At 33.5% G+C, this 14,347-nt stretch overlaps 1 protein-coding gene across 1 annotated transcript in view; it reads right to left on the bottom strand.

The window, feature by feature from the left end:
* The window catches only part of DNAJC15 (DnaJ heat shock protein family (Hsp40) member C15), a 61,788-nt gene that overhangs the window by 17,019 nt on the left and 30,422 nt on the right, over positions 1-14,347 (bottom strand). Inside the window, 1 exon segment of the mRNA XM_081045978.1 lies at positions 7,558-7,628. Within this exon segment, the coding sequence (XP_080902104.1) occupies positions 7,558-7,628 (71 nt within the window).

The following is a 14,347-nucleotide window of genomic DNA, read 5'->3' as shown; positions in this document are numbered from 1 at the left end:
TTTAAAAAATTAAACTAAAAATTCAGTTAGTTTTAACAGTAGATTAGACAATGTCGAACGACAATGATCTAAAAAAAATAATTAAAAATATCTCTACAATAAACAATGAAAATATAGCAGAGAGCATAAAACACACAAGACACTGAAAAAAGTGGGAGCTGAAAATGCACACAATTGGAGCTTCAGAAGAGGAGAAAAAAGAAGCAATATTTAAACAGGTTACAAATAATGGAGCAGAATCTTCTACAATTGATGAAAGACATCATCCCATAGATTCAATAATCCACAAGCAGGATATGTGCAAAGAAACCTACACCTAGTTGCATCACAATAGAATTGCTGAAAATCAGAGAAAATCTTAAAAGCATTCTAAAGTCCCACCATTACCTGAGAAGTGGCCAAAGTATATAATATTTTATTTTGGACTATAGTAAGTCAAGGAAGCACTGTATGTTGTATTCTTTAGACAATCACTAAAAAATTCTTTGCTTTTTTAAAATGTTTATCAAGTCACTAAAGGAAAAAGGTAGAAAACAGTTTTAAAATTTTGAATGAGCCAAAAGAAGTCAAGAGAGCAATATAAACAGGTGAGTCAAATAGTAACATGCTATAAATATATTTAAATATAGAAAGTACATTAAGTATAAAATAACTAAATACTTGTATTAATAGTCTAAATTTGTCAGACTCATTAAAAGAGCAAAACCCAATTACATGTGCTAAGAAGAGAAAAACTTTAAAAAGATACAGAAAGATTGAAAGAAAAGGATACACCAAGTAAACACTACCCAAAAGAAAGCTCATGCAGCTGCAAATAATTTGAGATAAACCAAACTTTGTGGCAAGAAGAATGACTAGGAGTTAAGAGGGATATTACAAAATGAGGGGCTAATCCACAAGGAAAATATAACAATTCTAAATTATTTGCATCCAAATCATACTGCTACAATAAGGAAAAACAAACAAAAGATAGAACTAAATGGAGAAATACATAAATCCACAATCTAGCAGGTAAAGAAGAAATCAATAAGAATATACAGAAGATCGAATCAACACAACAAACTTTACTCGCACATTTAGAATACTGCATCCAATAATTACAGAATATACATGCTGTTCAGATTATTTACCAAAATTGACCATATGCTGGATCATAAAATAATGTTCAACATATTTCAAAGAATTGAAATCACAGTATCCTCTCTTCCCAAATGGAATTAAGCTTAAAGTCAGTAACATAGAGACAGTTAGAAAATCTTCAATTGCTAGGAAATTTAGGCAATACATGTCAAATAACACATGGCTCAAAGAAAAAATATCATAATGGAAACTATAGTATTATGAACTGAATGATAGCTGAAACCAATGGTCTAAATATCCATGTTTAAAAATTAGAAAAAGAACGGCACATTAAACTGAAAGAAAGAAGAGATAAGAATAACAATGATGATGTAGACAATTAATTTAGAAATGGAGAATAACAAAGTAGGTGATAATTCTTTGAAAAGACTAATAAAAATACATTGACCTCTAGCAAGATTTGCCAAGAAAATGGAATGATACAAATTAATAAATGACCAACACTGGGAATCAAAAAGTAGTGAACACTACAGCTACTATAAATATTAAACAAGTAATAAGAGGATATTATGAGCAACTTTATGCCAATTAATCTGAAATTTTAGGTGAAATGGAAAAATTCCTAGTAAAAAAGTAACCAAAACTAAAATAAGGAGAAACAAAAAATCTGAAGAGATTTATATCTCTTCAATAAATTGAATCTATAATTTTTTAAAAACTTTCTTACAAAAGAGTCTCCAAGCCCAGATGACTTCATTGGTGAATACTTATAAACAATAAGGCAAGAAATAACACATTTTATACAAATTCATTAAGAAAATGAAGGAAAACGCTGCTCAATTCCTTTTAAGAGGCTACAGTAACCTTGACAGCAAAATCTATCAACTTTCAAAAAAAGCAAAATTACAGCCTAATTTTTCTCGTAAACAGAGACACATTTTTATTCCTTTAAATTAACAGTAAGCATTTCTTATGCCGTGTTTAAGAAATCTTTGCCTAGTCTGTTTTTTTTTCGTTTTTTAATATATAGAAGCAGTATTGTTTTATCTTTCAGATTTAGGTTAAAATCTATTAAGAATCAATTTTCCATATGATATGTGTGAGGCAGAGTCAAGATTCATTTTTTCCCTATGAATATAAGGACACATGGACGCCACTGCCTATGAGTGCGAAGGCACCAGGAGTTTTACCCACCGCTGGTTTTGCACCATCAATGCAAATGTCAGAGAGTAAGCGTGAAATCGGTTTCCCCTCAGAGTTCCTGAAAGGGTCTGGGAACCGCTGGTGGTTGACAGCACACTTGGCTGAAGCTTCTGGGTATCAATGAAAACAAACAAACGACTGCTCCACGTTCCAATATGGACCAATCCCACAAGAATAACTGACCACAAGCAGCCAGACGCAAACGACTACACACGTTCAAAAGAGGCCAAACTAGTCTATGATGATATGAATCAAGACGGTGGTTCCTTCTAACGGTGAGGTAGACCGGGAGGCACCTTGCGGGGGTTTCAGAGGCATGGTGATGTTCTCGTTCTCCATCTGGGGGCTGGTCATATGGGTGTGTTTGTAAAAATTTAGATATAGTCGTATGATTAGTGTACGTTTCTGCCTGTATAGTACACTTCAGGATAAAGTATACTTAAAGATAAGGTGGGCACTAGACTTATCCGGGGGATGGTTTTGTAAGTTATATAAATGTTTAACATACACTATGCTGTACATCTGAAACTAATGTAATATTGACTGTTAACTAAAAATTTTAAAAAAATCAATAGATTGAGGACAAAAGTGCTTTCTTAAACATTAAATTGAATTACATTCTACTTAAAAGCTGACAGTAACTTCCCACTGTATATAAAATAAAGTTCCAACATGATACAAAATCTGCAGTGTTTCATTATTATAGAGCATACCTATGGTTTTCAAAATCTGGGCACCACCTCACGTCATGCTGCCTCTCCCCTCGCCTATTACATCCCTGTCGCCTACTTTTCTTTATTTCCTCCAAGTCTATAAACACACTGAGTCTTTCCTCTCATAGAGCCTTTGCACAGGCTCGTTCCTTGACTTTCCAAGCACTACAACACCACACAGCTCGTAGCTTCTTTTCATCCTTCAGGGTTCCTCAGAGAAGCCTTCCCAAGCACCCTATGGAAAGCTGCCTCTTTCCCATATTCTGTGCCTCAGTCCATTGATTCCTTCATTGCACTTACTGAAACTTGAAATAGGTTTACTTGTTTTTTTCTCTGTCCCCCTCTTAGAATGTATGATCGATGAGGACAGGATCTAGTTATCTTGTTTTATAGTTAAAGTCCCAAGATTTAGCACAATGTCTGGCATATTGTACAAGTGGAATAAATAATGTCTGAATGAATGAAGAATAATTTCGGGTGATTTCATATCAATCCAATGAGTCTTTTAAATTTTTGATATGATCATTATGTAATAGTTATCACTACCAATTCTACTTTACCCATAAATTTGACTTGTATGCCTTCTTTTTATCCATTTGCTTATTAATTCACTCATGGAAAAAAACAAAACAAAACAAAACTTGGGAGTTTATTAAATGTCAGCCATACAAAATTTGAATCAGCTATGTTCTTTATTTTTAAAGATCTCACCACTTATTAAGGAAAATTAATGCAATGAAACAAAATAATCTTTTTACCAAAAAAATAATGAACTCAAATACAAAGCCTCAAATCTAATTAAAATGTTGAAATGAAGAGAAAGATGAACCCTCTGAAACAAATAGCCTAGTACATCTATGAAGAGAGAAAACTGAACTAATTAGGCATCACTTTTTTTCAGTTAATCCATGTTGACTCTTGGTGATCGTATCTTTCATTTTCTAAATGCTTACAATTCGTATTTTAAAATATATTATAATAAATTATAATATATTGTTATCAGGGCTTCACGTCAAATGTAGCTTCTTTTACAATGAGAGTATTCAGGGAAAATCCATTCAACAGTATAATTACTTTGATTTGTTTTTAATTCCAATATTTAATCTAATTTTATTTAAATACTATTAAAAAAGAGTGAGACTATTTTTGTTTATTGAAAGGGGGCATAAATGGAAAAAGATTGAGAAGGGAACTGCCTAGCAAAACAGGAAGCTCTCCATCACTAAAAATCTTTAAGGAGAGCTAACAGGCCATTTTTCCCAGGATAGAGCAGAAACAGTCTTGATTTAGGAGGAAGTATTGTCTCTCAAAATAAGGTGAAGACACACTTTATAAAAAAAATTTCCAATCTGTGATAGACCAATTACTTTTAAAAAATACAAAAGCAGCACACATTTGGAGGTCATGGCAAGGTCAAGGTTTCCTTTTGATTTCTGTTTTTAACTTGGGCACACAGGTAAACAATGTGTGTCCTGGCATGGATAGGTGAACTACATTTTGAGTGGGTTAGATCACCTATAAAAGTACTCTGAGGTTCCACAGTTTTTCAAATATATCTAGTCTGTCCTCCTTTCTATATTCATTGGGCATTAATATCAAACTAATAATTTCATAACAATTAACCTCTTTCTTCATCAATTAAAAAAAACATAATTTGAAAGATATTAGTATAAAAACATTAGATCAATGACCTGAGATTTTTTTTATTGCGTTAACCTTTTATCTCACTAAATTGAAATAGCAAATTTTCCTTTTTACCAAAACACATCTGAATGCTCATTTAAAACTTGTTACAAAAAATTTGTTTTCAGCCATTTCTCACTTAATTTTCTGGTGTTACTTTCTTTGTACAAATTGATAATGAGATGTGTAACAAATTATAGTTGATCACACCTCTGAAATTCTAACTTTGTTTTACCAAAAGGTAGCCAAACCAACAGAAAAGTCCCCTGGGGCTGGTGCTAGGTTGGGGTGGGGGAACATTTGTGAATTTAATAAGCACTGAGTAGAGGATTTAAGTTTTTGTAACTACCTATAACACTTAGTGCTGATCTGGCCAAAGCAAACATGGTGAAAAATTATAAAAAGGAGTCAAAATTAAGAGTTACCCGTTCTCATGGACCTAGAGAATATTATGCTAAGTGAAGCAAGTCAAACAGAGAAAGAAAAATACTGTATGATTTCACTTATATGTGGAATCTAAAAAACAAAATAAATGAACAACAAAAGAACAGAAAGAGACTCAGACAGAGGACAACCTAATGGCTGCCAGAGGAGGGGGTTGGGGGACTGGATGAAAGAGGTGAAGGGATTAAAAAGTACAAATTGGCAGTTTCAAAATAGTCACAGAGATGTGAAGTACAGCATAGGGAATATAGTCAGTGATATTGTAATACCTCTCAATGGTGCCAGGTGAGTACTAGACTTATCCAGGGGACCACTTTATAAGTTATATAAATGTCTAACCACTATGCTGTACACCTGAAAGTAATGTAATATTGAATGTCAACTGTAGCTGAAAATTTAAAAATTAAAAAAAAAAAAGTTGGCCATTCTCATACTTTCCCAAATACCCCCAGCTTTCTCTCTCCAAGGACACTTGGACATTTTTGTTTACAATCTGTTATCTTCTCCCCATTAGAAAAAAATCAAAACAACCTTCCTTTTCAAGAGACAATTTCCAGACGTATGAGTTGTCATCTCCCAACTCCATCATACACGAATTCTATCTCTGCCATAGTTCTAAAAAGCCTTCGTTCACCCGCCTTTTACTAGAGCAGGCGTTCTTAACTACACGTACACAGATGGGTTTTAGGAAGCCCATGAAATCTCTGAAAATCCAAATATTTCAAAATTTTAGATGAATGAGCAATTATGTGGGCAAAATGTTCACAACTGTGAACATTCTTAGAGGGAACAATAATCCAAAGAGATTAAAAGCGTCTTTATTAAATTAAAAATGTGATCTGAATAGAAATGCAGGCTACAGGTTCTTCATTCATTAAATAGGCATACAAAGATATTACATTATATCATATCATCAAAAAGGGCTTTAGAAAGAAATCCCTTCATTTTGTAGATGATGAAATTGGCATTTGGAGAGGTTAAGGAGCGTGTTCAAGGTCATTGCTGGCTGGCAGGCAGAAGCCAGAGAAAAACACCGGCTTTCTGCTTCCAGGTCTACCCTTGACAGCCTACTATCCACACAGGAACAGACAGCAGGACATTAGTAAACATACTACAGGCAGTCAACAATCCACCTATGATAAGTACACAACCTCAGAATAAATCAAGCTATTGATTAATTCTTTAAACACTACTGGCTCATAAGATATATAAACATTTTCTGTTTTTACTGATGATATCTACAAATACGTATTCTCTTAGATACATTTCAGTAGAACTTGCTTCCTTGCCAGTAGGCACAATCAATAGCCTGTCAATCATCTGAAAAACATGAGTGCTTGATCCTTCTGCAATCAATAAGAGAAGGGCATGCACCGGACTTGGAAGGGACAGAGGATGTTTAGGAGGCAGAAGGCTTCAGAGGCACTTAAGCACATTTCTTTGTGAGGCAATTACTCTGAAAGCCCACAATGCAAAGTAAATTAGTTGAGTGGATCTTTCAGTAAATGTTGAAGCTGTTTAGAAATTTTAAGAAATTTTAAGAAAAACCTCGTTTCAAAGTTTATTCCCTTGTTTATTCTCACTAAAGAACAGCAAGTACAAAAACCAAAAAAAGATAATGTTTGGTAAAAAGAATTTTTATAGTAAGTAATTAAGAGAGAAAGCGAGGGGGAAAATGCCTTATTTTGGTGTCAGTTGAGATTGGTAGGAATCCAAAATTTGTTTTTAATTTTTTTCAAAACAATTACCGAAAGTCTATAAATAAGAATCCAAGGAACTCTTCACTCTCCTCCCCACCACCCCCCAACCTTGACTTCTCAAATACAGTGCAACTTTCTACCATCTGTTATTTTAGAGCAGAAACAGTAATGAACATATGGGCTTTCTCTCTCAAGCAGCTGTAGTGTAGTTAAAGTTATAATAATTGTCTTTCTGTAAGATAAATTTACATTAAAAACCTGGCCAGTTAAAAATAAATGGCTCAGCCTCAGAGCCTTCCACAATAAAATTAAGACATTCAGAATCATCTATGACATATTACATTCAGAGATTTAGAAGATACCCTCTAAATCTTGTGCTTTTATATTTAAGGTTAAACAAATATAATTCATGATGCTCAAATCAGTTTATGTAATCTGACAGTCCACAACTCATGTTTTCTCTTTCTCATTCACAATGCTAGAAGCTTTAAACAGGGGTGAGGTACTCATATATAAAAATCATAACTAAGTTCTTGAAAGCTGAAAATATAAATCCACCACTTCCGTGGGTCACTGAATTCCAATCTAAAGCCTGATTGAAGAAAAATCACAATACATGTGGCATATAAATTTCCATTTCAACTGTAAATCATTTATAATGAGTTTAAGTAAAGTGAAAGGAATTCAGAGCAGATTCTGATACATACATTATGAAAATTAAGAATTTTACCTACCTTTATCTGGGTGATTCAAAATCATGATTCTCCTGTGAGCTGTTCTAATCTTGGCCTTGCCAGCAGATAGGCTGTAAAAAGAAATTAAAGTGCTTACAATAAATGGTGTCAAATGCGGATTATAAATTAATGGTTTATATGGGTTTCAAGAAATTAAAAACTAATGAAAATTTCACCATCTTGTGGATAAATATGAAATCACAGCCTGTCACTTAATTCCAGTAACCATCAAAATAAATAATTGATTCAATGCTGCATGCATTTTTCTTCAGTCCTTTGTGATACTAGTCCTCATTTTCAATTTGAAAAATAAAACACAGTATGGAAGGTAAGGGAGTCATAGTCTATAGACTGACTATACTATAAGTCTGAAAACTTATGCTTCAAATTACTTTGCGGAAAAGCAGTATATATAGTATAACAGACAGGTCTTTGGACTCGACTGGACGAGTTGAGTGGACTGGACGGCTAGATTTCATTCAATCCCACTGCTACATAGAATGGGGTAACAATGGTGAATTTTTTTAACCTCTCCCTACTTCACTTTACTCATTGTAAATCACAGCTGGGAAAAAAAATATTCCTCGTAGAGCAATAGAAGGATTAAATTAGTTAATGCCAACAGAGTGCTGAGACAGTGCCTGGTGAGAACAAATGTTCCATAATCGTTAGCTTTATTATTACTGTGTTTCAACAGAGCATCTCAAAACATTTCATAGCTCATAATTTATTTAACTTTGTGAGAACCCTATGGGAAAAACTTGGCTGTTAGAACCTATGCTCTAAACAAAAATTAAAGAAGAAAGTTAAATAAGCCTAAAATTATTTCAGCAAAACCATATTTATCCAGTATTGGAAATGTTTACCATTAGTATATTTTCTTAGCAAGGAAAAAAAAATAATAACACCGACAAAACCAAAATCCTAGTGTTGTTACTTAATAGCTATTTTATCTAAGGCACTTAACTTCTCCAGGCCTCAAATGGGAACAACAGTACCCGACAAAGTATAGGATAGTTGTTGTGAAACTCAAAATGATTGATTTCGTTTGTATGGATGATTCACACTGTAGTGGATAAAAGCAGGTACTTTTAGAGATAGTCAGATACAGGTTCAAAATCCTGAGTCCACCACTCATTGGCTATTGTCTTGCTTACTTAAACTCTTTGAGTTATAATTTTCTCGTATGTATAATGGATATAATCAAACTATTTCCCAGGATTATTTTAAGGATAACTTAGATAATATAAAGATTAGGATGACCGAGAACACAGTTAGTGTCAGAGAATGGTAGTTATTATTAATATGAAGGGTGCTTATGAAAATGTATTATTTAGCTCCGACTTTTAAAATGGAGTATAAGTAACCTAATTTAACATTTCTTGAATGACTCAAAAGCACTATCATGAGTATCAATTAAGTACAAAGAAACTGTTAAGTCCTGCAGAGGTTTGCTTGTGCTTCTATGAAATGGTCATAAAATGCTATTGATTTAAGTTCTTCCATCTAATTTGAACACCGCCTCCCTGACCGTGAGTTGTCAATCCTTGATTCTGCTAGTGTTCCAGTCTCAAGGTGTGCCTTGCAACTTCTAATCTCCTGGAGTTAAATAACAAAACATCAAGCATGTTAAAACACACTATCCATTGCTGAATGAGCATATAAAACAATCTTCTATTAATAAAATAAACAAGTCTTGAGTTAAAGAAATCAAAAGACAAATCAAAAAATATCTTGAGACCAATGAAAATGGAAATACAACATAGCAGAACAGCCAAAGCAATTATAAGAAGAAAATTTATAGCAATAAATACCTACAAAAAGAAAAAGCTCACAAAAGTAACCCAACTTTGCACCTCAGGAAACTAGAAAAGAACAAACTAAGTCTAAAGTTAGTAGAAGAAAGGAAATAACAAAGATCAGAGTGATAATAAACGAAATAGAGATTAAAGAGACAATAGTAAGGATGAGTGAAATTAAGAACTAGTTTTTTGAAAAGATAACCAAAAGCGACAAACCATTAGCTAGACTCACCAAGAAAAGAGGACTCAAATAAATAAAATTAGAAATAAATGAGGAGACATTAACTGATACCACAGAAATATAAAGGATCATAAAAGACTACTATGAACAATTATACACCAACAAATTGGACACCTAAAAAGATTGCTAGAAACACAACCTACTATGCTTGCATCATGAAGAAAAAAAAATCTCAACAAATGACTAGCAATGTGATTGAATCAAGAACCTCCCAACAAAGAAAAGCCCAGGACAAGACGGCTTCATCGAATTCTACCAAACATTTAAAAACAATTAATTAGTATTAATCCTCTTTAATAGAAGAGATCACTGTCAAACTCATTTTACACGGCCAGCATTTTCCTGATACCAAAAACAGAGAAGGATAGATACTACAAGAAAAGAAAATTATAGGCCAATATTCCTGATAAACAGAAGTTAAAAAATCCTCAGCAAAATATTAGCAAACAGTATTCAACAATACACTAAAAGGATCATACACCATGATGAAGTGGGATTTATTCAAAGGATGCAATAGTTCAACATCCACAGATCCTTCAGCGTGATAGGTTAGTTTAACAAAATGTAGGATAAAAGTCCTATGATCATCTCCATTGATGCAGAAAAAGTATTTGACAAAATTCAACACACATTTATAAAAACAAAGTGGGCTTAGAAGGAATGTACCTCAACACAATAAAGGCTGTAGATGATAAATCCAAGCTAACATCATCCTCAGTAGTGAAAAGCTGAAAGCTTTTTCTCTAAGATCATGGAACAAGGCAAAATTCCCCAATCTCATTACTTTTATTCAACATAGTATTGGATGTCCTAGCCATACTAATTAAGTGACAAAAAGAAATAAAAGACATCTAAATTGAAAAATAAGAAATAAAACTGTCACTATTTGCAGATGGCACATACAAACAAACAAACACCTTAAAGATGACACCAAAAACCTGTGAGAACTAATAAGTGAATTCAGTAAAGTCACAGGGTAATATACAGAAGTCAGTTATGTTCCTATACACGAATAACAATCAGAAAGAGAAATTAAGAAAAAAATCCCATTTACAATTGCATCAAAAAGAATAAAATACATAGGAATAAATTTAACTATAAAGGTTAGAGACCTGTACTCTTGAAAACTTTAAGACACTGATGAAGGAAATTGAAGAAAACACAAATAAATGAAAAAATATACTGGGCTCATAGATTAGAAGAATTAATATTGTTAAAATGTCCACACTACCCAAAGCAATCTACAGATTTAATGCAATATCCATCAAAATACCAATGGCATTTTTCCCAAGCTAGAAAAAAGAATCCTAAAATTTGTATGGAACCATAAAAGACCCCAAATAACCAAAGCAATCTTGAGAAAGAACAAAGCTGGAGGTAGTATGCTCCCTGATTTCAAACTATACTCCAAAGCTATAGCATCAAAACAATATGGCACGAAAACAGACAGATCAATGAAACAGAGTAGAAGAGACTAGAAATAAATCCACACATATGTCGTCAATTAATCTATGACAAAGGAGGCAAGAATATATAATGGGGAAAGACAGTCTCTTCAATAAATTGTTGGAAAAACTGTATAGCTACATGCAAAAGAATGAAACTGGACCCCTATCTTATACCATTTACAAAAATAAATTTAAAATGGATTAAAGACTTGAACATAAGAACCCAAACCATAAAATTCCTGGAAGAAAACATAGGCAGTAAGCTCTTTGACAATAGTCTTAGGAATATTTTTTTGGATCAGTCTCCTTAGGAAAGAACAAAAGCGAAAATAAACAAATGGGAATACATCACAGTATTGTGAAAGAAACCATCAATACAGTGAAAGAAATCATCAACAAAATGAAAAGGCAACCTACTGAATGGGAGAAAGTATTTGCCAATAATACATCCAATAGAGGGTGAATATCCAAAATATATAAAGAACTTACACAACTTAATATCAGAAAAACTAGCCAATTTGAAAAATAGGCAGAGGACCTGGACAGACATTTTTTTCCAAAGATGACATATAGATGGTCACAGGTATATGCAAATGTTCAACATCACTGATCACCCCAGAAATGCAAATCAAAACCACCATAACCTCACACGTTACAATGACTGTCATCAAAAAGACAAGATATAAAAAGTGTTGGGAAGATGTGGAGAAAAGGAAACCCTTTTGCACTGCTGGTGGGAATGTAAATTGGTACAGCCATCATGGAAAAAGTATAGGTTCCTCAAAAAACTAAAAATAACAACTATCATGTGACCCAGCAACTCCACTTCTAGGTATATATCCAAAGGAAATGAAATCATTATCTCAAACAGATATCTGTGCCCCATGTTCATTCCAGCATCATTCACAATAGCTAAGACATGGAAATAACCTATATGTCCACTGATAGATGACTGGATAAAGCAAACGTGGAACACACATATATATACCAGGGGTGCCAAAAACGTATACACATGACTTGTATGCATCTTTTGTTATCAGTACAGATTGAGTATTATAATTTTAATATAGTTTTTTCCTTTCTTAAAATGTGTATACATTTGTTTGGCACCCCTGGTATATGTAAAATGGAGTATTATTCAGTCGTAAAAAGGGCAATCTTGCCATTTGTGACAACATGGATGAAACTTGAAGGCATATACTAAGTGAAATCAGTCAAAGACAAATACTGTACGATCTTATTTACACGTAGAATCTAAAAAGCCGAACTCATACAAACATAGATTGGTGTGTGCCAGAGGTGGGGGGAGGCAGCAAAATGGATGAAAGTGGTCAAAAGTTACAACTTAGGGTTATAAGATAGAAAAGTCCTGGGGGTGTAACGTACAGCATGGTAACTATAATTAACAATGCTGTCTTTATATTTGAAAGTTGTTAAGAGAGTAAATCTTAAAAACTCTCTTCACAAAGAAAAAAAATCTATAACTTTGTGAGGTGAACAATGTTAACTAAACTTTTTGTGGTAACTGTTTCGCAGTATAAACACATACCAAATCATTCATTATGTTAGATGCCTTAATAAATGTTTTAGTATAAAGGCTTAAGGGCATTCCTTTTGGCTGCTTACAGAAATCTTTTGGGGAACCATTCCAACTTACTTTTTGGTTTGTAGATAACTTTCGCAGAGACAAACAGACATTGTTTGATTACAAAGACTACTGAATTTTGAGAAAGAAATCATTAAAAATTGTACCAGGGCCATGAACAATATTGTTTAATTATCTATTAAGAATGAAAAACACATTACTAAGAAAAGTTCCAATATGATTTAGTTTCCTGTAGCTAATCTACATTTATCATTCCCTATTTTTGGTGCTCTGGAATACTTCTTTCCTTTATTAGTTATACCTTCTAGTATTGTGTATATATTTCACATGTCTCCTTAGGGAGATATAAACTACTTAAGGACAGAGGCTATGATTTGTATCTTAAAATACTATGTAGTATTCAATATGCGATAGGTGCTTAATGCATTTTATACCGCCCTCCAAATGTAATTGGCTGTCAAAAGAATAAAAGCTGTGTATCAGAAAATACTAACATTATGAAGGATTATCATACTACAGAAAAATTAAAAAGGGGGAGCTTTAAAAACCTTTTTAATTAAAACCAATCAAATGCAGACCACTAGATAATGAAGATATAAGTTCAAGAAGATATAAGTAAAATCCAAATTTCTACTGTACGTGTCTTTTGTGGGGTGTGTATATGTTAAGCTGCATCTTATTATGGATATTAAGCTTTAAGTTAGCACATAAGACAAAGTTTGAAAATCACTTCCATTGCCTATAAAAAACAGTACATAATACTCCATAAGCATTAGTACAAGTCTGCCAACCACAGAGCTAGACTGAAGTCAGAAATGTAAGGAAAGTTCACATGCACAAGGATGGCCATTCAAAATATTCTGCCTTTACGATAATAATTATCAGACTCCTAGTGGTGAGCTTTGCGAATGAAGAATGAATGTGTTCTCCTTTTCCTGAAGGGTTTATTCCGTTTTCTTTAAGTCTCTAGTACCTCTATACATTTGAATATGTTTGTCTGTTCTCGTAAAGCTAAAACAAGATGGGAGAATCGTAGTTCTTAAACATAATGTAAAAATTAAATGTAGCTCTGATGTGTCTCCAGTGTAGACAATTTCACCAGGAAACTGAAACTAACTTTAAATATCCTGTTGCCTAGATGAGCAATTTCAAACTGTGTCCCCTGTGCATGTGGCTGGGAGTGGAGGAGCGGGGAGTGGGGTGCATGGAACTGAGTGGTGGTCCCTGATCCTGCGGCAAATGGAACAACTTTGGTTTCATCTTTTCTACTGTTGGTTTTTGAATAATATTTAGTTTAGAATGCCACAGACTCTTTTAAAAAGTTTGTACGTCACAAATGTGCATCGTTTCAGAAAATACCAGGAATAATGAGTTTTCCTGGGCAGTAACATATTTTTGGCTTTACATACTATGTAACAATGTATAGAATCATCGAGTGGCACACAGAGTATTTTTTTTAATACATTATCGACAGAGTCGGCTCGATTTTGCCTTTACCCACTTATTACATATACATAGTCCAAGGTTCACCCACCACAGAAAAGGGAGCCACAGCAATAAAGTCACATCTTGAAGAATCTTCTCACAACCAACACTTGCCTGGCTGGGAGAAAGGACAAGAGGGAAAAAAGGAAGTTCTGCCTTCTGTTTGATGTGTGAAGGACAGAGGTGCAGCTTCTGCATTCATGATGGA

Source organism: Rhinolophus hipposideros, assembly GCF_964194185.1.
Source record: "Rhinolophus hipposideros genome assembly, chromosome: 4".
NCBI classification, from domain to species: Eukaryota; Metazoa; Chordata; class Mammalia; order Chiroptera; family Rhinolophidae; genus Rhinolophus; species Rhinolophus hipposideros.
Note: the sequence above shows the minus strand (reverse complement) of the source record. Positions and strands in the feature narration are given on the sequence as shown.